General features: G+C 51.2%; 1 protein-coding gene across 1 annotated transcript; it reads right to left on the bottom strand.

The window, feature by feature from the left end:
- Positions 1–382: 382 nt before the first annotated feature.
- CAPN11 (calpain 11) lies at positions 383–25,595 on the bottom strand. The gene is made up of 23 exons (XM_007972415.3): positions 25,580–25,595; positions 16,894–16,962; positions 14,558–14,808; positions 14,121–14,190; positions 11,291–11,409; positions 10,647–10,780; positions 10,344–10,512; positions 7,606–7,689; positions 7,419–7,504; positions 7,102–7,176; positions 6,756–6,916; positions 6,333–6,511; positions 3,956–3,967; positions 3,423–3,634; positions 3,086–3,125; positions 2,923–2,988; positions 2,780–2,837; positions 2,587–2,651; positions 2,263–2,331; positions 1,393–1,471; positions 1,181–1,297; positions 657–715; positions 383–514 (listed from the first exon to the last, which is right to left on the bottom strand). Exons 1-23 carry the CDS (start codon positions 25,593–25,595, stop codon positions 488–490), a joined length of 2,217 nt encoding a protein of 738 aa, XP_007970606.2. The 3' UTR covers positions 383–487.
- Positions 25,596–26,125: the final 530 nt, after the last annotated feature.

Here is a 26,125-nt window from a genome sequence, read left to right as displayed (position 1 = left end):
TAAAAACACAGAGACAGGGAAGCCAATGGCATGTGCTATTTATTAGAATAGTGTCCACAGGTGGGGAGGAAAAGAGAGAGGCTGTGCCAGGATGGGTGGTCAGCAGGGAGGTGTGAGCAGGACAGCAAGCATGGAGCGTGAGAAATGAGCTATAAGTCCCTTCCCTATTCTTGACCTCTCCAGCCAGGGGGATCCTGGGGAAGCATCACCTACTCTTTAGTAAAATATACTCTGAGAGCGAGCGATGGTGGGGGAAAGCCAGCCATCAGAAGCCTGGTTTGGGAAAAAAGAGAAAGGCTCTGAGCTCGGGGAGTGGGCACGGAGGTCCCACTGCTGCAGTAAACATGGCACCTGGGACCTGGGCCCTGCCAACTGGAGCCCATTTCATCAGCAGAGACCGGAGAGCTGAGGGCTACAAGAAGCACCGCACCCTCCTGGGCTAGAATCTCGCTGCTGCTGGTAGAGATGGCCAGGCTCCTGCAGACCTCTAGCCCCACATGGTCATCTGCAGCCACTGTGGAGACAGGAAGCAGATCCCAGCGTGGGAAGAGGTGGGGGCAGGATGCTGGCCAGAGGACAGCAGAGCTGGGCGGGGGTGGGGTTTCGAGGCAGGCAGGCGCAATCCTGCAGATTCCTTCCCACCCCTCTCCAAGTACCTGTTCCAGGTTCAAGCAAATATGGCCAGTATTCTTGGGGTCCATGGTTAGAAAGAATGCTGTGTTACAGAGGAAGCGGGGGAGAGGGGCTGAGTGCTAAGTCAGTGTTCTGAAAGAACCACTCCCAACTAGGTAGGAAGGGGCAACACCAGCTGTTCCTGGCTGTTCCCCACATAAATCCCCTAGCCCAGTGGAGAATGAATGAGAGCAACTCACATAGCCTCACCAGGAACCAGGCCCAGTTCTGAGTGCCTTCCATAGACTAACTGGTTTAACCTGCACCTCAGTCCTTTGAGGGCAGCACTATTATTATCCACATTCTAAAGAGGAGGGAATGGAGGCACAGAAAGATTAAGTGACTTGCTCAAGTCACAGCTGCCAGCAAGTGGCGGAGCTGGGCTTTGAACCCATTTCACGTGTGCCTTGTAAGGGGGAGGGGCTCTGGAGCAGCACCCATCAGGGCGTATGGGAGAGGGCCCACAGCCCCTGGCCTAGGCTGGGGTGTGGGTAGATGCCTAACTCACTGAACATGGTCTTTAGCCTCAGGAAACAGCTGATGAAGCTGTCAAAGTCTATGATCAAGTCATCGTCTGCATACCTGGCCACCAGGACCTGCATTACCTTGTTGTTCAGCTTGATGCCTGAGAGAGAGAGAAGTGGGGAGGGGAAAAGTCCAGGCCTCTGGATGCTGCCATCCTCTTCCCTGCCCCAAGGCCCGCACCTGACCCTTGGCCACCTGCTTTCTCAATAGCCAACCGCATCTCATAGGAGTTCAAGGTGCCTGAATGGTCCTGGTCACACTCTCTGAAGATGTCCTGAATAGACAGACAGATGTGGTAGGGCCACCTGCATGGCATGGTGGTTGAAATAATGAAATACTGAGGCCAGGTGCAGTGGCTCACGCCTGTAATCCCAGCACTTTGAGAGGCCGAGGCAGGTGGATCATCTGAGGTCAGGAGGTCGAGACCAGCCTGGCCAACATGACGAAACCCCGTCTCTACTAAAGATACAAAAATAAGCTGGGTGTGGTGGTGCGTGCCTATAATCCCAGCTAGTCAGGAGGCAGGAGGTGGAGGTTACAGTGAGCAGAGATCACACCACTGCACTCCAGCCTGGGCGACAGAGTGAGATTCCGTCTCAAAAAAAGAAAAGAAAAGAAAAGAAAAATAAATACTTTAGGACAGTCGGCTCATAGCAGTGGCCTGAGACACCATGCCCCACTCCAACCCTGGCCCACTCCTGATATTCCTATCATCTGGTGACCTAAGGGTTAATGCCAAGCATGGGTTGTCGGAGGCACTGGTGCCCTGCCCGGCGCTCTCTGTGTGCATCCTTCATGACTAGTTGATACCTGAGCTATACTTGTTATAAAATATTTTGACTGGGTAATATGCCACACTCCAACAGACCCTTTTCTAGTGTGTGTGTGTGTGTGTGTGTGTGTGTGGGGTGTTGTGTCTGTGTCTGTGTATGTGCGTGTGTGAGTGTGGTGTGGGGGTGTGTGTGTGTGGTTAGGGCTCCGGTTCTAGCTTCCCCTCATTAGTTCCATCTCTCCTAAGACCCTCTTTTCCTTACCCCTGGAGGCTGCCCCTTTAGTGCCCTTTACCGTCCATTTCTTGAGTTTTTTCCACAGGATCTTGAACTCTAGAAGCCCCAGCTTGCCAGAGTCATCTTTCTGGAAGGTGGTCAAGGACAGCAGAGAAGGGAGTGGAGAAGGCATCCCAGGGGACAGGGAAGCAGCAGGGCTTCCCGAGGGGACACACAAGCCCTGGGGTTCCGGTACTGTAGCAGCCAGAAGAACTGGCATCTTCTGCTACCCCAGAGCCTAATCCCCATCAGGGAGGAGGGCATGGCTGGCCCAGGGTGGCCATCTCTGGGCCAGGCTTGTAGGCAGGGGACAGGGCCAAGAGAGCACTGGACAGGAGGATACATCCATGAGGTTGATCATGCAGTGGCAAGCATCCAGGCCAAAGCCCTTGGTCTTGAAGCTTTTGACTGTGAGGAAGGGAGGGGGTAGAAAGGAGAGACAGGGTAAATGAGGTATCGTGGGGGGCACTGGGAGTGATCAAGAGGGGCACAAAATATGGGGGAGGGGTCGCGTGCAGCAGGAGTAGAAGACTCACATTTGATGGCCATCCTGTTGAGCAGCCTCTGGAGCTCGTGCGCCCCTATCTCCTTGCCCTAGGAAGGGGGACAGTGAACCCCACTTGGGTCCCTCCAGCCCCTCATGCCCCTCCCGTCAGCCCTCCGCCTGTGGCCTGCTCACCTCTCCTGCCACTATCTTAAACAAATGTAGGAAGTCCTGGTCCATGTCATCCTCAGAGACCTTTTCCTAGGGACAAGGGAGCGGGAAAGGGACCTGGTCAGAAAACTTCCTTCACAGGCCTGGGAGCTTCCTTCCAACCCCCAGCCCTACAGCCTCCCCTCACCTCTTGGAGTTGCTCAGCATAGTTGACTTCATCCAGTTCCCTGGGCAAAATCATTGAAAGCTCAAGAGTTACCAGGGGGAGGGAGATGGGGATTTCAGCAGGGTGCTCTGGGGGTCATGTCATGTCTTTGAAGCAATATAGGGCAGCTCCATGGAAATCTGGGTTCTAGTTCTAGGTCTGGTTCTGCCACTAACTGGGACTTCACCTTTTCATGCCTCAGTTTCCCTGACTGTAAAATAGGGACAAAGTGAGGGAGGACCCGACAGCAGCTCCCTGAGCTTGATATCCTGCAGCTCTTGGGTGACAGGCCTTGGAGCAGTGAGGTGCAGTCCCTTACCATGACTCGCTGTGCTTCTCGGTGAAGACCCGAAGTAGGAAGTCGGCATCTCTATGTGGCTCAAAGGTGGAGGGAATAATGATATATTCCCCCGGAGGCAGCCGGAGTTGGCTGCTCACCTCCCGTGAGTTGGCGAAGATCTCTGAGAAGCCATGGTCCTGATACTTCACGAAGAATTCCTTCTTCAAGGGGACATCCTGGATGTTCTGAAACTATATGCACCCTGGAGGTGGGTACAGGACTGGCATGGGAGGTTAGGGAGGGGGGGCCCCCCAAGGTGAACAGCCTGGCCGGGCAGGGTTGGAGGTAGGTGCTACCACCAACTGACCTGGCCTGGACACCACCTAAGTGGCCCGCAACTCCAATAGGGTCTCTTCCTTTCCCGACCCCTACCAGTCCCCAAGAGGGCTGGAATCCTAACCCAGTGACCCCCAGAGCCTCTCGCCAAATTCCACCCTTTGCCAATCCACTTGCAGCCAGGGGTGGGGTGGGTGTGTGTCCAGGAACAAGCCCCACATCTTTATCTTCTGTACCTCCTTTGGGACCTGGGAAGGGAAGAAAGAGGAGAGTCAGATCTCTAGGGTGGTGAAGGGCCTCAGGCCTTCGGAAGCCAAATGGGATGTGTATAGTGTGTGTCTGTGTCTGTGTGTGTGTGTTTTTGGAGGGGTATTAAGAGCCCTGGGACACGGGTGGTGGAGTGGGGCACGGGCTCTGACAGTTCAAAGGTCCTGGCATTAACAATCCCTCTGCTGTAGAGGTGGGAGGATTGCTTGAGCTGGAGGTCAAGGCTGCAGTGAGTCATGATCATGTAACTGCCCTCCAGCCTGGGCAACAGAGTGAGACCCTGTCTCAAAAAAAAAAAAAAAAAAAAAATCCTTCAGCTTCGGGTCGTAAAGTACAGTTTATATATGATAGATTTTTATCATTCCAGGTTAAGGGAAGGAAACAGATATGAGGTGATTTGTCCAACCTCAGACGGCTGAAAAGTGAAAGAGCTGGGATAAAAATCTAGGACAGTGTTTTGCTTTTCCGTGGAACACTCATATCCTGCAGGAAGTGAATAGAAGATTGCTAAAATTGAGGATCGAGGACAAATAAGTTTGTACAAATGTGAGTTAAACCAAGTTAAAGAGGTTGCTCTATTGCAGAGGTGGCTTATCCGAACCTCAGTGTGCTTGTGTGCACCGGAGGGCTCAGGCTGGAGTCGTCTTTCCTGAGCTTTTCTAACCTTGAGGATGTCTTTGGGACAGGGTCTCGCTCTGTGCCCAGGCTGAAGTGCAGTGGTGCGATCATGGCTCACTGCAGCTTTGACCTCCTGGGCTCAAATGATCCTCTCACCCCAGCTTCTCGAGTAGCTGGGATCACAGGTGTGTGCTACCATGCCCGGCTAATTTTTTGTTGTTGTTGAGACAGGCTCTTGCTGTGTTGCCCATGCTGGTGTTAAATTCCTTGGGCATCCTCCGAGTGATCCTCCCACCTCGGCCTCCCAAAGTGCTGGGATAACAGGCATGAGCCACCACCCCCAGCAAAAATGTTATCCTGAGGCACCAGTCTGTTAACCTGGTGGACTAATGGCCCTAAGAGTAGGGCAAGGCTTGTGTCTGTTTTGCTCACTATTGAACCCCTGGAGACTGAACTGGGGCCTGGCATACAGTAGATGCTCCATATAACTTGCTTATAGAAGGGAAAGCAAGTGAACGAACAACATTCTTTTGGAGATTTGGAGAATTTTGAAAAGCATGGTTTGGCTTGGGAAATGCTTCTCAGGGCTTTCTCTTGGCTCCTGGAATGAGTGCGGCTGGTGGAGCAGACAAGGGGGATGGATTGTCGGCGGGGGGCATGGATTGTCCGCAGGGGGCGGCATGTGGAAAAGTCTCAGAGTGCCTGGGAATCAGGACACAGGCTTGGCCTCTGACCCTTGGATGTGTGAGCTTGGGCAAGTGACTTCATATCGCTGGTCCACAGGCTCCTTCTGCTTCCTTAAAGGTATTAGTAGTTAGTATTCCTGAGACCTTTGGAACAATGCCTGGCACAAAGGATAAAATCCATGAAGAGAAAACTGCTGGCTCTGGCTTGAAAAGCACAAAGCACCATTCAAGAGTCAGGGCTCAGCCTGGGCAACATAGTGAGACCCTATCTTACAAAAAATTAAAAAAAAAAAAAAAACTAGCAGGACAATTGCCTGCAGTCCTAGCTAGTCAGGAGGCTGAGGTAGGAGGATTGCTTAAGCCTGGGAGGTCAGGGCTGCTGTGAGCTGTAATCACACCACTGCATTCCAACCTGGGCAACAGATTGAGACTCTGTCTAAAAAAAAAAAAAAAAAAAGAAATCAGGGCTGTGAAGCCTGTTGGAGCCTGTTCCTCTCCCAGGCAGGAAGTGGCCCTGGGGAGAAAGGAGTGAGGCCAGGCGGCTGGGCGTGGTGGCTCACACTTGTAATTCCAACACTTTGGGAGGCCGAGACAGGCAGAGTACCTGAGGTCACGAGTTCCAGACCAGGCTAGCCAACATGGTGAAACCCCATCTCTACTAAAAATACAAAAATTATCTGGGCGTGGTGGTACATGCCTGTAATCCAGCTACTGGGAAGGCTGAGGCACGAGAATCACTTGAACTGGGGAGGCGGAGTTTGCAGTGAATGGAGATTGTGCCACTGCAATCTTTCTTTCCCTGCCCTCACCTGGGCAACAGAGTGAGACTCTGTCAAAAAAAAAAAAAAAAAGAAAGAAAGAGAGAAAGAGGGAGAGAGGGAAAGAGAGAAAGAAAGAAAGAAAAGAAAGGAAAGAAAGAAAGGAAAGAAAGGAAGCAAGAAAGAAAGAAAGAAAGAAAGAAAGCAAGAAAGCAAGCAAGCAAGAAAGGAGTGAGGCCAGGTGAGAGAGAGTGAGTGGCCGGGGGGACCAGCCAGGCACCCACCGAATACAGGACAAAGCCAATGGTCTGCAGCTGGGTTCCCTGCTGCCGTGCATGCCGCCAGTTCTTCTGCATCAGGGCCACCAGGCAGGTGCAGACCACAGCATTGTTCTCTGCGTCATCCTCTGGGTCATCTCCCTCAGGGAGAGAGATCTTAAACTGGGGGTTGGTCCAGAACGTGCCTGTGGTGGAAGCAGGTCAGCATGGTTATATGGGGGCTTCCCTTGGCCACGCCCTTTCCAGGGTGGACCGAGCTTCCCCAGCCACACAGGAGTTGTCTCCTGCACAGGGGCTGTGAAATCTGACTAACCCCTGACCTCGTGGACCCTGACTCCGGTGACTTGTGCCCCAGGTCTGGTTTCATGGTGAGCCATGGCCCATCCTTCACTCCCTGCACACCCCCTCCCCCTGAACCCCCTCACCCACCAGGGTGGTTCCTGCAGCCCCCTGCGGAGCTGCCTCTGCGCCAGCTGCCCTCATAGAAGGTGGTGTGCCAGTAGCTCTTGTAGTCCCCAGAGAGTGCATCAGGCGTGAGGTTGCAGATCTCCAGGAGCGTGAAGTTGTTCAGGAAATCTTGGTAGGACATCCTGTGGTGGGGTGGGGGTGGAGCCCATCAGCAGCACACTTGCATCCTCAGTTCCCTCTCCCTGAACCGCAACCCCTCAACAACCACCCGAGCCTCTGCATCCAAGGCGCAGAGAGGAGCGGAGCAGGGAGATGAAGGACCAGGGCCTGGGGCAGTGGTAGGAAGCCCACCCCAAGCCACACTGACCAGAACTCCCCGTCCTCCATCTTGTGCAGCAGCTGCATCTGGATGTCTGGGGCCACCTCTTCCCACTCGCTGGACCTGGAGCAGAGGTGGGCGGTGGAAGGAGAGGGGCGGAAGTCACGTGACACCTCCTTCCTCTCCAAGGGACTCCCTCTTCCCTGAATGCCTGCCTGCTGGGGTGCGGAGCTAGATGGAGAATCTAGAGGGAGGGGCTTTGCCCTGTTGTACAGGTTTTTCTCCCAGATGGGATACCAGTCGGTCCACCTAGCACTGCCTGCTGTATCCTCTGACCACCCCTGACCTGGGTTGGGGGCACCTACCTGTCACTCCAAGCTCCATTCCACTCAATCCGGCCCCAGGGATTCCGGACCCGAATCAGTGTTTCCATTTTGCCTCTGTAGTGGACCTGGGTAGGCAGGGGTGGTTAAAGGTCAGAGTTATGGGGACAGGGAGACGTTCTCCTCCTTCTCAGGGTCCTTGGGGTAGGGCACATTTCTCAGGACTCACATCCTGAAGGCCAGTCACTGAGTAAGCGTGCCCTCTCACCAGCATCTTGTCGGTCATGGACTCCAGTTCACTGTCGCTGGTGACCTACAGAACAGAGAGGAAGGGAAGGTACGGAGGACCTGGACTGGGCACCCAAAGGAAGGGAGAGCTCTCCAGGTTAATTTTTTTAAACTAATCTTTTAAATTATTATCATTATTTTGAGGTAATTGTAGATTCACATGCAATTGTAAGAAATCATACAGAGAAATCCCATGTATCCCATTCTCAGGTTCCCCCAGTGGTAACATCTGGCAAAACTACAGTGAAATATCAAACCAGAATGTTTTAAAAATTGTTATTATTATTATTTATTATTATTTGAGACAGAGCTTCGCTCTTGTTGCTCTTGGAGTGCAGTGGCGAGATCTCGACTCACTGCAACGTCTGCCTCGTAGGTTCAAGTGATTCTCCTGCCTCAGCCTCCCAAGTAGCTGGGATTACAGGCGCCTGCCAACATGCCTGGCTAATTTTTTGAGTTTTTAGTAAGGATGGTGTTTCACCATGTTGGCCAGGCTGGTCTCGAACTCCTGACCTCAGGTGATCCACCCACCTCGGCTTCCCAAAGTGCTGGGATTACAAGTGTGAGCCACTGCACCCAACTTTATTATTATTTTTGAGACAGGGTCTCACTGTGTCACCCAGGCTGGAGTGCAGTGGTGTGATCTCGGTTCACTGAAGCCTTGACCTCCTAGCCTCAAGCAAGCCTCTCATGTCAGCCTCCTGAGTAGCTGAGACTACAGCTAATTTTTGTATTTTTAGTAGAGATTGGGTCTTGCCATGTTGCCCAGGCTTGTCTCAAAATTCTGGGCTCAAGCAATCTGCCCACCTCAGCCTCCCAAAGTGCTGGGCTTACAGGTGTGAGCCACTGTGCCCAGCCCAGAATGCTGATATGGATGCAATCCATAAACCTGATACAGATTTCCCCAGTTTTACAAGTGCTCACTTTTGTGTGCTCTATGCAATTCCATTACGTGTAGTTTCGTGTAGCCACCACCACAGTCAAGATATAGAACATTTCTATCACCACAAGCATCCCTTGAGTCACCCTTCTATAACCAAACCCATCTCTTCTCACGATTCCCCTTCCCTAAACCCTGGCAACCACTTGTCTCTTCTTAATTTCTATTATTTTGTCATTTCAAGAATGTCATTTAAGGCCAGGTGCAGTGGCTCACGCCTATAATCCCAGCACTTTGGGAGGCCAAGGCGGGCAGATCACCTGAGGTGGGGAGTTCAAGACCAGTCTGGCCAACATGGTGAAACCCTGGCTCTACTAAAAATACAAAAATTAGCCAGGTGTGGTGGCAGGCTCCTATAATCCCAGCTACATGGGAGGGTGAGGGAGGAAAATCGCTTGAACCCAGGAGGTAGATGTTGCAGTGAGACGAGACCACACTGCTGCTCTCCAGCCTGGGCAACAGAGTGAGAATCTGTCTCAAAAAAAAAAAAAAAAAAAAAAAAAGAATGTCATTTAAATGGAATCATGCAGTGTGTAACCGTTGGGGGTTGTCTTTTTTTTTTTTCTTTTCTCTCAGGTAATTATTATTATTATTGTTTTTGGTAGAGATAAGGTCTCACTATATTCCTTAGACTGGTCTCGAACTCCTGGGCTCAAGCAATTCTCCCACCTCAGCCTCCCAAAGTGTTGGAATTACAGGCGTGAGCCACTGCACCTGGCTGGGTTTGGCGTTTTTCATTCAGCATAATTCCCCTGAGATCTGTCCTAGTTTCTCTGAGTATCAGTAGTTTGTTCCTTTTTATTGCTGAGTAGTATTCCATGGTGTGTAATCAACACAGTTTGTTTAATCATTTACTCATTGAAGGACATCTAGGTTGTTTCCTGTTTGGGGGCTATGATGAATAAGGTTGCTGCAAACATTTGTGTACAAACATTTTTGGAGACATGTCTTCATTTCTCTGGGATAAATGCCAAGAATGCAGGGTCATATGTTGCACCCTGTGTTCATGTATTTTGTCGAGCAAATGTTGGTTGGGTGCCTATTGCATGCTGGGCTCCTTCCTAAGTTCCAGGGTCCAGCAGTGAATGAGACAAAGAAGGTCACTGCCCTCATGGAATGTGAGTACTATCCAGAGAAGATGGGCTATGAGTGAAAACATAGATAAGCAAGATAATTTCAGGTCACAATAAATGTTGGGGAGAAGGTAAAAACCAGATAGAAAGTAAAAAGGGCTGGCCGGGCACCGTGGCTCCCGCCTGTAATCCCAGCACTCTGGGAGGCCGAGGTGGGTGGATCACTTGAGGTCAGGAGTTCAGGACCAGCCTGGCTAACATGACGAAACCCCTTCTCTACTAAAAATATGAAAAATTAGGCAGGCTTGGTGGCATGGGCCTGTAATCCCAGCTACTTGGGAGGCTGAGGCAGGAGAATCACTTGAACCCAGGAGGTGGAGGTTGCAGTGAGCCAAGATCTTGCCACTGCACTCCAGCCTGGGAGACAGAATGAGACCCTGTCTCAAAAAAAAAAAAAAAAGAAGAAAAACAAAAAAAGAAAAGAAAAAGAAAGTAAATAGGGTGGGGACAGCGACTTTAGACAGGGAGGCAGGGAAGGCTAGTCTGGGGAAAAGGCAGTTGAACTGAATGAGAAGGTGCTGGCCATGCAGATACTGGGGGAAGAGCCTTTTGGGTGACAGCAACAGCAGGTGCAAAGGCCCTGAGGTGGGACCATGCTTTGCTTACTTCAATGGAGCAACCCATGAGGGAGGATCGCTCCATCGCCTTCCTAAGGAGCCTGAGCAGGTTCCGAGGGGGCCTCTGGAGTTGGAAGCTCTGGGCCACGCCTCCCGTGAAGTCCTCAAAGCCCTCTATGGTACTGCCCCCTGACAGTGCTTCATAGGACCCACTCAGCCTGTGGGCACAGAGAAGGCACTGTTGGGCTCTAGGATGGAGGTGAGGGAAGGGAGGGATGTCCTGCCACCTCCTCCCCTCCCCCTGATTCCAGCTGCCCAGACAGAGGCAGCTTCCTCGGCTCCCAGCACTCACTTGGCATACGCCTTCTCCAGCAGGGCGCTCCAGAACTCACTGCGTTCGGTTGAGTGCACGAACACCAGCTTGTCATTCTTTGTGGGCAGCCGGTCATCCACTACCACGTTCACCCACTGCCCAAACTGCCAAATCTGCGGGTAGCAACACACACCCCTTGCGTGGGAACCCTATCATCAAGCGCCTCCTAGTGGCCAGACCTGATGACACGCCAGTGTCAGAGGCTCCACTCTCCAGAATCACTGAATAAATCACTGGATAGTGAGGGAAAGGCAACCCAAAGCCTGGACCTGGCTCCGCCTCCTCTCCAGCTTCTGCCACGAGGGGAATTTGTCTACATGTAGCTAAGTTAAAGGGGCAGATTACAAAAATTATGTGACAAAGACTACCAGTGTCACACACACCCACACCCACAATAGAGAGGAAGAGAAGGAGAAGGGAGAAAGAGAGCCACAAATTGCTAACAACTATTTTCTTTTGGGACTTAAAAAATCAGCTTACATGGTTTCTTTGGTGGGCAGATATTTCTCTGATGATTAGCCCAAAACCCACCCTAATAAATGCTATTTTTCAAATGGAAAAAAAGTAAACTTTTTTCCCCCCGCTCCCCACAAAGCCATGGTGGCTCTCACACTGTCCTTCACCTGAAAATGGAAGATGCCAGCATAGTTTTTCTTGAAGCTCTGCCCCCTGGGCACCACACGGTACAGCAGTTTGGGGCAGGTGGTAAGGGAGCCGATGGCAGCCAGCAGCCAGCAGTCCCCTGGAAAGACAGGCAGGGCTTTGCCACCCCTGAGCAACCCCTTATGTGTGGGTGGGCCTCAGAATCCAAGGCCTAGGGGAGCAGGAACTTGACCCTGTACCCCATTCTCACCCCCTGGCAGAGACGCACCCTCCCTCAACCCTCCCACTAAAGAGCATTCAGGAAGAAGGCAAACAGGGAGAAACTGAAATCAGAGAGACCCTGGCGAGGTGAGTTTCTGTACATTTTCTTTTCTGAGACAGTGTCTTGCTGTGTCACCCAGGCTGGAGTGCAGTAGCACGATCTCAGCTCACTGCAACCTCTGCCTCCCGAGTTTGAGCGACTCTGCTGTCTCAGCCTCCTGAGTAGCTGGGACCACAGGCACCTGCCACCACACCTGGCTAATTTTTGCATATTTAGTAGAGATGGGGTTTCACCATGTTGGCCAGGCTGGTCTTGAACTCCTGGCCTCAAGAACTCCCGGCAAGTCTGCTGGCCTTGGCCTCCCAAAGTGTTGGGATTACAGGCGTGAGCCACAGTGCCTGACTGTACCTTTTCTATTATGTGAGAGCCACATGCTTTTGTTTTCTTGAGTTTGGGAAAGAGGTACTTTTGGCCTCAGGCTCTAGGAACCTATTTTTTTAAAGTAAATTTTTATATGTAAGTAGAGACAGAGTCTCACTATGCTGCCCAGGCTGGTCTTGAACTCCTGAGCTCAAGTAATCCTTCTGCCTTGGCCTCCCAAGGTGCTGGGATTACAGGTATGAGCCACTGCACCTGACCAGTAACCTGCTTTATTTGAGACAGAGCCAATACTCTCCACATTCTTCCAACAGATCCAGTCACCTTCCTGCACCCTGTGAGTACACTGGTGTGGCCACAAAGGTCCCAAGAGGCCTCTCCCTCATGTCACCCACATTATATTGGGGACCCAGGGCTTAGTATGTACCCCAGCAGGACCCCTGGAGCTAGGCATTGAAGTGGGTGTGGGGCAGTGTCCCTGGCCTGAAGTTCAGCTAAAGGGAATCCTATGGGAGATGAGCACTACAGACCTCCATTGCCACCTGTCTCCTGGGCATCTCAGCCCTTGTTGGGTGGGGTCCAGGGGCAGGGTACTGGGCATCCTAGGCCAGGCTGAGGTTGAGGGACCAGAAAGTTTCTATGACTACCAATGGCCTCCTGGCTGCCTGGAGAGAGGAATATCAAGGACGCTCCAATCCCCCTCACCGTTGGAGTGCCTGGGAGAAGTGAATTCCCTCCTCCAGCACATTGTCCCTCCAGCCTACTGAGCCACAGCAGCCACAGCAGCGGCCCTGGGGTCTAAGGTCTCCTTGGTCTCTGCTCTGCCCACACCTTGCCAGTTTTTTCTGCCCCAAGGGCACAGAATTCGGTCTCAGAGAAAGCCCACCCTGGCTTTATCCCTAAAGACGCAACGAGGGATCTGGAGGAAATCCTTGAACAGGACCAGGCTTAAGGAGGAAGATCTACCCTTTCCTTACGGTTACCTGGGAGGTTTGGCTTAAGCATATTCAGAACTGTCCCCAGCTCTGATGAAGGTGGGGCCTAGTGCCAGGCTCTATGGGAGCCCTGTGAGAGTGGGTTGAGTGGACCCCGTTGCCATCCTATTTGATACCCCAGATTGATCAGGTTCTAGCACCTGTAGTGGTTTCCACAAATTCTTCGACCATCGTCCCTTCCAAAGGTAGAGCCTAATACCTCTCCTCTCGAGTGTGGACCAGATTCAGTGTTTGCTTCTGACAAATAGAGTATGGTGGAAGTGATGATGTGCAACTCCTAAGACTAGGTCAGAAAAGGCATTATGGCTTCCTCCTTGTCCTCTCCCTTAGATAACTCGCTTTGGAAGAGCAAGCTACCACTTTTTGTGGACACTCAAGCAGCCCTATGGAGAAGCCTATATGGCGAGGAACTGGGGCCTCCTGCCAACAGCCAGCAAGGACCTGAGAGCTCCTGCCATGTAAGTGCACCCTCCTAGGAGCAGACCCTCCAGCCCCAGGTAAGCCTTCAGATGATCACAGGTTGCAGATGTCTTGACTGCAGCCTCCTGGTAAACCCTGAACCAGACCCATCCAGTGATTCTGCTTCTGAATTTCTGACCCCCAGAAACCGTGAGATAAGAAAATTTGTTTTTTTGTTTTTTGTTTTGAGACGGAGTCTTGCTCTGTCGCTCAGGCTGGAGTGCAGTGGTGCGATCTCGGCTCACTGCAAGCTCCGCCTCCCGGGTTCACGCCATTCTCCTGCCTCCGCCTCCCGAGTAGCTGGGACTACAGGCGCCTGCCACCAGGCCCAGCTAATTTTTTGTATTTTTAGTAGAGACGGGGTTTCACCGTGTTAGCCAGGATGGTCTCGATCTCCTGACCTCGTGATCCGCCCGCCTAGGCCTCCCAAAGTGCTGGGATTACAGGCGTGAACCACTGCGCCCGGTTGTTTGTTTTTTTAAGTTGCTAAGTCCTAGGTAATTTATTATGTAGCCATAAATAACTAATATCCCCCCAGGACCCAGGCTGCAGCAGGCAGGGAGTGGCGTCCAGACTCAGGAGGGGCAGAATGCACGGTGTTCTCACTGTCATCTCCTCAGAAGGGGAGGGACAGGGAAACAGAAGCAGGCTGTCTGAACCTCAGGGCTCCCTGTTTTCCAGCTTCAAAAGACATCCTGGCACCCCTCCCCCAATCCCCTTCCCCAAGTGGAGACCAGCTCCCTGTGCCCCACTCACCGAGGATCCCCTGGCAGATGTCTGTTGGAGAAATCCCATCCATGATGAACAGAGGGTTGCTTATGATATCCTGCAGTGAAGGAATAAAGGTTTCAGGGGGCCCAGGACGCCCCCTCCCCACCTTTCTCCCACCTTTGCTGGGGAATGATGCCCACCTTGAAGTTCCAGGGGAGCAGATATGAGGGGAGGGGAGAGGGTACAGGACCAACTTGGCATAGCTGCAGCCTGTGATAACAGAGGCTGGTGGGTGATTTCCTTAGGGTTACCTGGGAGGTTTGGCTTAAGCATATTTAGAACTGTCCCCAGCTCTGATGAAGGTGGGGCCTAGTGCCAGGCTCCGAATAGGGTGGTGGGGGGTTGAAGATTCTAAAAGTGATAGAGGGATCACTACAAACTCCCCTCCGTCCATGAGTCCATGCCTCCCTTCCAGTGCCCACCTTGGGCCGCTGCCAGCAGATGTTCTGCACATTTTTGGAGTTGGGGCCCAGGTCCTTGAAGCCCAGTGAGCTGGGTTCAGCAGGGAATAAGGGGTCCTCAAAGAGTTCCCCCTTTCTTAGACAGGCTGCTCGCAGCTCCTCAAAGCTCTGGTTACCAAAGTTGTGGGCATTGTGATGCTGGCCCACGCCTCTGGCCTTGAGCCGGCTGTAGTTTATGTGAGCCACCATTCCTGTATCAGTATAAGTGGGCTCTGTGTAAGAAAAAATGACAAATAACGCAATTAAAAAATGTAATAAGCTGGGCACAGTGGTTCATGCCTGTAATCTCAGCACTTTGGGAGGCTGAGGTGGGAGGATACCTTGAGCCCAGGAGTTTGAGACCAGCCTGGGCGACACGGTAAGATCTCATCTCTACAAAAAAATGTTTTTTAATTAGCTGGGCATGGTGGTGTGTGCCTGTAGTCCCAGCTACTCAAGAAGCTGAGATGGAGGATCACCTGAGCCCTGAAGTTCGAGGCTGCGGGAGTTTGAGGCTGCAACAAGACGTGATGGCGCTCCAGTCTGGGTGACAGAGCAAGACCTTGTCTCTAAAAAAAATAAATAAATAGGCTGGGCGCGGTGGCTCACGCCTGTAATCCCCGCACTTTGGGAGGCCAAGGTGGGCGGATCACAAGGTCAGGAGTTTGAGACCAGCCTGGCCAACATAGTGAAACCCCATGTCTACTAAAAATACAAGAATTAGCTGGGCGTGGTGGCAGGCGCCTGTAATCCCAGCTACTCGGGAGGCTGAGGCAGGAGAATTGCTTGAACCCAGGAGGTGGAGGTTGCAGTGAGCCAAGATGGTGCCACTGAATTCCAATATGGGATACAGAGTGAGGCTCCATCTCAAAAAACAAAACAAAACAAAACAAAACAAAACAAACAAAAAACCCATATTGTGTGATTCTATTTATATAAAATGTCTATAGAGAGAGACAGAACGTAGATTAGGGGTTGCCTGTTGCTTAAGGAGATGGGGGATTAGAAGTTGATGGCTAAAGGGTATGGGATTTCTTTGGGAGAATAATGAAAACAATCTAAAATTTGTTGTGGTGCTGGATGCATAACTCTGTGAATATACTAAAAGGCACTGAATTACACACTTTTTTTTTTCCATTTTTTTTTTTTTAAGAGGCAGAGTCTTGCCATGTTGGCTGGTCTTGTACTCCCACCACACCCAACTGGAATTGTACTTTGGAATTACCCTTTGGTGTTTTTTTTTTTTTAAACAGAGTCTCACTCTGTAGGCCTGGCTGGAGTACAGGGGCTTGATCACAGCTCACTGCAGCCTTGACCTCCCGGGCTCAAATTATCTTCTCATCTCAGCCTCCTGAGTAGCTGGGACCATGCCTGTCTAATTTTTTAACTTCTAATTTTTGTAGAGACAGGATCTCACTATGTTGCCCAGACCAGTCTTGGACTCCTGGGCTCAAGCAATCTTCCAGTCTTGGCCTCCCAAAGTGCTAGGATTACCGGCATGAGCCACTGCACCCAGCCAAATGGTACACTTTAAATGGGTGAACTGTAGGGTATTTGAATTGTCTCTCAATAAAGCTGTTTTTTAAAAAAAATGGCCTCCAGACCATCTAAACAGATGCTGCTTTTATTTTTATTTTTATTTTTTTTTGAGACGGAGTCTCAGTCTGTTGCTCAGGCTGGAGTTCAGTGGCACGATCTTGGCTCACTGCAACCTCCGCCTCCCAGGTTCAAGTGATTCTTCTGCCTCAGCCTCCTGAGTAGCTGGGATTACAGGCGCCCACCACTACATCTGGCTAATTTTGTATTTTTAGTAGAGATAGGATTTCACCATGTTAGCCAGGCTGGCCTCGAACTCCTGAACTCAGGTGATCCACCCGCCTCAGCTTCCCAAAGTGCTGGGATTACAGTCATGAGCCACCACGCCCGGCCTAGACTCCGCTCTTTTAAGGAGAGTGGAAATAATGGAGTATAGAGGGTAGAGGGCAGAGGGAAGGGGCTGCTGGGGGTGGGCTGGGTCAGGTAATGGCTGAGTGGGTGGCACTGGGTGAGTGTCAGGGTAAGAGTTGAGTCAGGCTGGCTGATAGATCCCGGGCCTGCCAGGTGGCTTGGGACTCTGGACACCCTGCCCACACCTCCTACCCCAGGGGGACTGCGAACCGCCAACATCCCTTCCTGAGGGTAGCCTCCCCTCCCCGCACCGCCCTCCCCACACAACACAACTGACTTCCCCCATCAGCAGGCCCAAGGGAAGAGAAGAGAGTGAAGGAGGAGGAAGACAAAGGGAGGCCACAGAGCCACGACTGAGTCTACAGTCCTACCCGCATATGAGCTCCGAGGCTTCTCCTGTGATCCATCCAGGCTCTCTGCTGACTCTGGAAGACCCGGCCCTAGAATAAGAAAGAGAGTGGGAGGAGGGGAGGAAGGCTGTGGCCTAAAGTTAAACAGAGCCCAGCTGGGGCTGGGGTATAGGAAGATTTTAGAATGAGGAAAAGAACTAGGTTGGGGTGCAGCTACAGGGAGGGCAGCAGGGTTCTGGGGTTGTTTACAGGTAAGACCCTGATTGAACCCACAGAAGGGCGAGACCCCAGAGGCAAGAGCAGGAGGTCTCAGTTATTCCTCCTCCCCTGAGTAACAGAACCAGGAGACTAGTTATAACAGCAGAGCTGACAGCACTGAGCACCTTCTCTGTGCCAGGCACACCAGCCCTACAAGGGGGTACATGCAATACCCTGATTACTGGAAAAGGGAGCAGAGGCCCAGAGCCTAAGCAGCTTGCCCAAGGTCACAGTGAGGGTTGGGCGTGGGATGAAGTCCGTACTGCAGACCCTGGACCGAGCTTGCAACCTTCACCCTATGCTGAGCCCCCTGAGGGGAAGTGTTTCTCCTCAGTTGAAAGCTGGCAGAACCCTCCCCATCTCTGTTACAAAGGCATCCACGGACGATTTGTTGCTGAACTTATCCCCCTTCCTCTTGCCACTGCCCCAAGCAAACCCCTTCTCCTGTTCCACACGAGTACCTCCTTAAAATTTCCTCAGGTCCTATGATGACCCCCCTGTTCTGGTTCCCCAAGATCTCAACACACTGCATCCCACATCAAAACAGTCATTGAGTCCTTCAATGACTAGGAATCCCCTCCTAGGACCCTAATTTCTCATTGCTACCATCACTGGCCGAGGCCAGGGCCTTCAGACAACCCCCAGACCTCAAATGGCCTCTTGTCTCCTAAAGACCTTCTCCAATTCATCACATATGTTGCCCCCACCACACACCACACCAACTCGCTTTGAATGAGGTTTTGAACCCTTTACTTCCTCCGGAAACTTTCAGGATATCGCTTTGCCAGCAGAATAAGGCCAGCCCCCAGAGCCCTCTCCAACCCTGGGCCCACCACTCCCAGTACAGACCCATCCCTTTGACCCCTCTTGAGTGTTCCAGACTTGGGGAGATCCTGCCTGGCCAACCAGCTCTCCTGAGCTCTGCATCCCAGGAGAGACAGTCCCTCCAGCAGTCTCCTCAACCTAGTCCTCCCCTTCCCTCCACCTAGCCAGAGACCTGGGGATCTTCCCAGACCCTGTCACTATGCCCCTTATCTACTGCACCCTCTTAGCATCTCTCCTGTCCTCCCCCGCACAGCCCGTGATAGGGGCTGCCCCTGTGCAGAGCCACATCCAGTGCAGTAAGTGAGGACTGGAAGTCAAGCATCCCCTCACAGGGAGGCCTCCCAAAACATCACTTTATCTCCTCATGCCTCGGCTTCTCCACCTGGGGGATGGATGATATTCTAAAGTGTTTGCATTTGTTTCTGACACAAAGCTCACTCAAGAAGTTAACCTTAAATAGCAAAAATCTAGGCCAGAAGAATGATTCCCTAACTGGCCCCTTTCTTCTAACATCCTCCTCCCCAACTAGTTCTCCACAGTGTTAGCTAAGATTTTGAAAATGCGAACCTGGGGCGGCACGGTGGCTCACCCCTGTAATCCCAGCACTTTGGGAGGCTGAGGCAGATGGATCACTTAAGGCTAGGAGTTCAAGACCAGCCTGGCCAACATGGTGAAACCTCATGTCTACTAAAAATACAAAATTATTAGCTGGGTGTGGTGGTGCACACCTGTGGTCCCAGCTACTCCTGTGGCTGAGGTAGGAGGTGGCTTGAACCTGGGAGGTGGAGGTTGCAGTGAGTTGAGGGAGCGCCACTGCAGTCCAGCCTGGGTGGCAGAGTGAGACTGTCTCAAAAAATAAAAATAAAATAAAATAAAATGCAAACCTGATTATAGATACTGCACCCCCTGCCCAATACTTTAGATGTGTTTCCCTTGTTAGCATGACAAACCCAAACCAGGCTGCCACCTGCCATCTGGCCCCATGCCTTTCTGCACAGGCTACCCTCATTCCTCTTGCCGTCCTTGTGCCTCTGCCTGCAATCATTCCTGATCCCATGCTCACAATGGGTCCACTGGGAAAAAGTCCTGTCCAGCCTCCCAGTGCCTGCTTGATGCTGCCTCCTCTGTGAAGCCTCCCCGGTGGTGTCCGCACAGAACTTGGAGCTGCGCTATCTTCCTACACTTTTGTTAGGACACCCATCACTACCTGCCTTCCCTGAGTTGACTTGTCTGCCTCCTCTGTGAGGCTGTGAGCTCTCAAGAGGAGAGGGTGAGGCCACCTTGTATACTACTCAGTTTCAAAATGCTGGCTCAAAAATGTTTGCAATGAATGAATGGATGCCTTGCTTAGTATTGTGGTTAATTTTTCATAGATGTTTTCTCTCTCCCACCCCTCCCCTACTCCCTATCCTGCAGCAACCCCAATATACAATATATTTTGTTTATTGTTTACCTCCCTCATGAGTGAAAGCCTGTGAGGGCAGGGATTTTTGTCTGTTTTGTTTGCTGCTGTATCCCTGCTGCTGTATTGAGTATATAGTAAGTGTTCAATATAGATATACTTTTTTGAGACAGAGTCTCACTCTGTTCCCCAGGCTGCAGGGCAGTGGCAGTTACGGCTCACTGCAACCTCAAACTCCTGAGCTCAAGCAATCCTCCCTCCTCAGCCTCACAAGACCAGCAAGGGGAACATAGTGAGACTCCTGTGCCTACAAAATAAAAATTAAAAAAAATTAACTGGGCATGGTAGCATGTGCCTGTGGTCCCAGCTCCTCGGGAGGCCGAGGTGGGAGGATCGCTTGAGGCTGGGAGTTGGAAGCTGCAGTGAGCCCTAATTCTTCCTGTGGGGAAAAGAGAGATCAGCCTGTTACTGTGTCTATATAGAAAGAAGTAGACATAAGAGACTCCATTTTGTTCTCTATTTGAGATGCTGTTAATCTGTGACCCTACCCCCAACCTTGTCCTTGCAAGAGACATGTGGTGCGGTGACTCAAGGTTGAATGGATTTTGGGCTGTGCAGGATGTGTCTTTGTTAAACAAGTGCCTGAAGGCAGCTTGCTGGTTAAAAGTCATCACCATTCTCTTAATTTCAACTACCCAGGGACAGGTACATGGCCAAAGGTTGCAGAGACCTCTGCCTAGGAAAGCCAGGTATTGTCCAAGGTTTCTCCCCATGTGGTAGGCTGAAACAATGCTGCTAAAAGGTTTATGGAGATGTTTGCATATGCATCTCAAGGCACAGCGTTTTCCTTTAAACTTATTCATGTCACAGAGGTTTTTGTTCATAGGTCTTACTGCTGATTTCCTCCCTACAATGATCCTATTGTCCTGCCACTCCCTTATCTTTAAGATGGTAAAAATAATTATCAATAAATACTAAGGGAACTCAGAGACCAGTGCCAGCGTGGGTCCTCTGTATGCTGAGCACCGGTCCCCTGGGCCCACTTTTTCTTTCTCTATACTTTGTCTCTGTGTCTCATTTCTTTTCTCGTCTCTCGTTCCACCTATCGAGAAACAACAACAGGTGTGGAGGGGCAGGCCACCCCTTCACTTCCATTGTGCTCCAGCCTGGGTGACAAAGTGAGACCCCTGTCTCAAAAACAAACAAACAAAAAAATAATAAGGTTGAGGAGACTCAGGATCCTGAATTTTGCTTCTCCATAGAGCCTGTAACTTGTGATGAGAAGATATTAGGAATCCTGCCTCAGTTATGAGTAGTGAGCACTTATATAGCATTTCTAAAAATAATAATAGCTAGCAGCGTTTGAGGGCTCATTACAATAGAGCCTTTGGCTTGTGATGAGAAGATATTAGGAATCCTGCCTCAGTTATGAGTAGTGAGCCCTTATATAGCATTTCTAAAAATAATAGTTAACAGCGCTTGAGGGCTCACTACATGCCTGGCACTATTCTAAACACCCTACATGCATTAGCTGATTGAATCCTCACAACAACCCCACTGGTTAGGCTTACTATTATAACTTCCCTGCTGTAGACAGAGAAACTGAGATAGAGAGAGGCTGAACTTCCTCAGACTCGGTGGGCATTACAGTCAGGGCAGGCTGCTCTATGCTCTCAACCTCCCAGCTGCCTTGCTGGGAGGTTGCCACAGTGAGGGGCCACGGCTGTGCTGGAGAAGGATGAGTGAGTCAGCTGGCCTCGGTGCGTCCCCTTTGTCCACTGTACTGCAACTTGTGTGTGGTCTTTGTGAAGTCACCTCCCCTGTGTGGCGCAGCTGAAAGGGGGTGTTGAGGATGGATAAAGGTGTTGGAAAAGGGGTGGCTTGTCCCTTTTTAGCAGAGCTAATGCCTTGGGCTGCACTGGAGCCAGAGTGTCAGCTGTGTGACCTTAGGCGAGTTGTTTGACCTCCCTGAGCCTTGGTTTCCTCACCTGTGTATAGAGGCTGCTACATTCTACATGGGAGGGTGTTTCAGGGTTGAAGAATGCGACATGTGTGAGAAAGACTGGGGGTTAGTAGATGCTCAGTAAACATTAGTCACCTTCTCCCCACTGACCTGGCTGGTCAACTGGTGTTTGCTGAGCTCCTTCTAGGATCACATGGCCTGTGCTCTGTGTCACATATGTGTCCCTCCATCATAGGATTTAATGATACTAGTGAGATTACTCCAATATTGGAGTCATGTGTGTGCTTGTCTGTCTTTGCCACTGGGTTGAGCTCCTGAGAGCAAACCCTAACTCATGTTAGGCATGTTTTATGGAGCATTTATTCTGGGCTGGCACTGAGGGGTCAAGGTGAATGCACCCCCAACATGGAGCGTGGAGAAGACCCTCCCATGCGATTCCTCCATAGGTTCAGCTCCAAGGGCCACGGAGACAGAAGAAGGGGCAGGAAAAGAGGCCACCAGGTTGAGAGGATCATCAAGGAGGTTCTGCGGGAGAGTGACTATCCCCCTTTCCCTGCTCTAAGCACATCCCGTTCTCCTGAGGGTGGGGTGCACTTTGACTTCCTGGTTCTGGAAGTATCAGGGCTGGGAAGCAGGGAAGCAGGTGAGTAGAGCCAGAGTCTGGGAGTTCTCCCCATTCTTTTCTCCCTCCATTTTCCTCAAACCGTCTCTTCTAACCCAAGCTCTCGGGGATTATCTTAGAAATGATAACGGAAGCCCCCTCATCCCCTCAGGCTATGATTACAGGTGTGTGTGTGTGTGTGTGTGTGTGTGTGTGTGTGTGTGTATGTCTTTATTCAAAGAGACCGTGAGGGGGGCTGAGGGGGATAAACAGTGGAGCCCCCTTCAGATGAAGAGGGTTCCGAGGGAAGGGTGGAAAGCAGTCCTGAGAGGGGAGAGCTGAACACTTCTGTTTCAGCCCCAATCCATATTTGTGAAGCTGGCAGATCAGGATGACTATTCCCATCTGACCTGGGTGGAAGCCAGGGCCTCCCAGAGAGTTTGAGTCAGAGGTTCTCAACCCGGGGAGATGATGGCCCCCAGGGAACAGGTGGCAATGTCTAGAGGCAGTGTTGGTTGTCATAACTGGGGCAGGTCTCGGGGAGCTACTGGCATCTAGTAAGTCGAGGCCAGGGATGCTGCTGGGCACCCCTCAGTGTAGAGGAAAGCCTCCACAATAAAGAATTTTCCAGTTCAAAATGTCAAGAGAGCTGGGGTTGACAAACCTGGGTTGAGCCAATCATCTAAGGCCATTCACACGATAAGGCAAACCACTCCATGCCCTTCCACTGTGCAGTCACTCCAGGCAGCCGCTACCCTGGCTGCTCCGAGGACTGAGGGTGTTGAGCTCTCCTGGGGGCCTGGAAGGACCAGGGAAGATGCTGTTGTTTGAGAAGACTGAAAGAACATCAGAGGGCAGGCCAAGGCACTTCAGGTTCCATCTCACCTCCCTTGTCTCATTTCCCCAGAGCCCTCTGTCCCCTAGTCACCACCCAGCCCAACAAACCATTTCTCACTGTCTGGCCCCCAAACCCTGCTTCGAAGCTGCATACCCAGTCCCCAGGGTGTGAGGTCATTACTCAGCTCTGACTTGGAGGAAAGACTGACACACCTATCCACACCACCACAGTTGTCATGGAAAATGTCTTTAGGCTGGGCACTGTGGCTCACACCTGTAATCCCAGCACTTTGGGAGGCCAAGGTGGGTGGATCACCTGAAGTCAGGCATTCAAGACCAGCCTGGCCAACATGGTGAAACGCCGTCTCTACTAAAAACATAAAAATCAGCTGGGTGTGGTGGCACGTGCCTGTAGTCCCAGTTACTCAGGAGGCTGAGATTGGAGAATCGCTTGAACCTGGGAGGTGGAGGTTGCAATGAGCCAACGTTGGGCCACTGCACTCCAGCCTGGGCAATAGAGTGAGACTCTATCTAAAAACAAAACAAAACAACAACAACAAAAACAAAAGAAAACATCTTTTTAGAGAGGGCAAAAGATCCAAGCTGTCACATGGGCTAGGAGCATGAGCAGGCTGAGACAGACTGACCAAGACTGCCTGTGGGAAGCAGACAGATGGCCAGAGCAACACAGTAGCTCCCCTTATCCCTAGGGGTAGCTTCCAACACCCCCAGTGGACACCTGAAACTGTGGGTGGTACCAAATCCTGTATATATCTTTTTTATTTCTTTATTTTTTTAATTTTTTGAGACGGAGTCTCACTCTGTCGCCCAGGCTGGAGTTCAGTGGCGCGATCTCGGCTCACTGCAAGCTCCGCCTCCTGGGTTCACGCCATTCTCCTGCCTCAGCCTCCCAAGTAGCTGGGACTACAGGCACCCATCACCTCGCCTGGCTAATTTTTTTTTTTTGTATTTTTAGTAGAGACAGGGTTGCACTGTATTAGCCAGGATGGTCTTGATCTCCTGAGCTTGTGATCCGCCCCCCTCGGCCTCCCAAAGTGCTGGGATTACAGGCATGAGCCACCGCACCCGGTCCCAAAACCCTGTATATATCAATACTATGTCTTTCCTTTATGTACATACCTATGATAAAGTTTAGTTTATAAATTAGGCATAGTTAACACAAGCAGTTAGCCATAACAAGTAATAAAATAGAACAAATACAACAATATAATATCAGTAATGTGAATGTGGTCTCTCTCAAAATATCTTAATGTTTTCAGATTGCAGTTGACAGTGGGTAACTGAAACTGCGAAGCGTGGAATGTAGGGGCTGCCGCATAAGGCACGAACGGACAGGAAGCTTTCTGCTGCAGCTGCACATCCTGTCTCCTCCAACAGACTGAGAACCTGTAGATCGGTTTTAACTAAATCTATTTTATTTTGCTGACCAAAAAAGTATGTATCTGTTGTGTACGACATGGTGTTTTAAAATATTTATTCATTGTGGAATGGCTCAGTTGAGCTAATTAATATCAGGATTACTGTACACACTTGTTATTTGTTTGTGGTGAGAACACTTACAATCTACTGTCAGTGATTTTCTTTTTTTTTATTTGAGATGGAGTCTCACTCTGTTGTCCAGGCTGGGGTACAGTGGCACGATCTTGGCTCACTGCAATCTCCACTTACCGGGTTCAAGAGATTTTCCTGCCTCAGCCTCCTGAGTAGCTGGGATCATAGGCGCCCACCACCACACCTGGCTAATTTTTGTATTTTAGTAGAGACAGGGTTTCACCATGTGGACCAGGCTGGTCTTGAACTCCTGACCTCAGATGATCCACCTGCCTTGGCCTCCCAAAGTGCCAGGATTACAGGTGTGAACCACTGTGCCTGGCCTCTCTCAGTGATTTTCTAAGTGCAATACATTGTTATTAGAACTGTAGATTTAAGGACAGTTTGATTTCCGGTGCTGGGAAAAAACTAAGATGTTGTCTCAGTGAACTTTTAAAAAAATAACTAATTAATTAATTAATTATATTTTGAGATGAGGTCTTGCTATGCTGACCAGGCTGGTCTTGAACTCCTGGGCTTAAGCTCAGGGCACTTCTGAAGAACAAGGACTGGGTTTGGGGTCACCTGCTAGGCCTAAACTTCCTAGGGTCAGGTAAACAGGGAGGACCTGAGAAGCTGGGAGGCTGGGTCTAGGGGCCTATGGTCTCACGGTGCCCTAGGCTGAGGGTGAGGTACAGGGCTGACCTTCTGCTGGCCAAGGCTGGCTGCCCTCTGTGCACCCCAGCCCCATAGGAACAACTCAGTTCTGCCCAGCCACCCGCTTCCCCTCAGCTCACTCTTCCCCATCTCCTGGAGTCTGGTCCCAGGCTTGCCTCAAGTAGTCCTGCCCCTGCCACCCTGAGGATCTCATCTTCCTGGGCTGAGGGACCTGCTTTTCTAGGCTTAGGAGAGGTTTTCTCTGTTCCCTAAAGTTTTCTTCTCTACTTGGGCTTTTTCACACAAACCCTTTTCCGCAGCAGCCATGACAGCGGGACGGCCAGTCCCTCTCCTCTCCCCAACTCTAAAGTGGAGAGGAGAAAGAGCTCCTGCCCGGCCTACCACCCAGTCTGACCACCAGTGGCCTATCCTTCCCCAAACAGTCTGAGGAAGAGGCCCAGGTCCTGTCCTTAGGGAGCATCCAGTATGATGGAAGAGTCACTGTCTGTACCCTAAAGGGGCACCCAGTCTGATGGGAGACACAACTCCTTCCCTGGGGGGAGACTAGCCTGCAGGAGGTACAGGAGTGGGGTAAGGCCCCATGAGTGCCTACCTGGGGAGGACAGCATGCTGGTGGCTAGCTCGGTGCTTGACAGTTGAAGGTTCTGGTGGGAGGGGGAGAAGAGGCCCTCCCCCTAGAACTCTCTCACTGCAGTGGGATTCCTAGGTCAGCAGCCCGTTTAACAGCTGCCTTCCCTTTTCTCCTTCTCAGTAACCTAGCCCCTTACCCAGCTGAGGGCTACCCGCTTTAGGGACAGATGACCCAGCACCCCCGCCTCGTGCAGAGGCCACCAGCCTGGCTGTCCTCACTGTATCATGGTCATCCCATCAGGGTGGGTCCCAGTCCCTTTCTTTCAGCCCCAGGTTTCCAGGAGGGGTTGTCCCTGACACACCAACCTGACCTTTACATCCAGAAAGTCTTCTCATTCCCAAAACCCCCTTTCTCACTGACATGGCATTTTTCCTGTGTTGCTGTCTTCACATGGCACCCTCCTCTGTGTCTCTTCTTCTTCTAAGGACACCAGTCATATGGGGGCAGGGTCCCATGCATTTCAGTATGACCTCATCTTAACTGAACGAATTATATCTGCAACCACCC

This window comes from Chlorocebus sabaeus, chromosome 17, assembly GCF_047675955.1.
Source record: "Chlorocebus sabaeus isolate Y175 chromosome 17, mChlSab1.0.hap1, whole genome shotgun sequence".
NCBI classification, from domain to species: Eukaryota; Metazoa; Chordata; class Mammalia; order Primates; family Cercopithecidae; genus Chlorocebus; species Chlorocebus sabaeus.
This window is presented reverse-complemented; position numbering and strand designations above follow the sequence as displayed.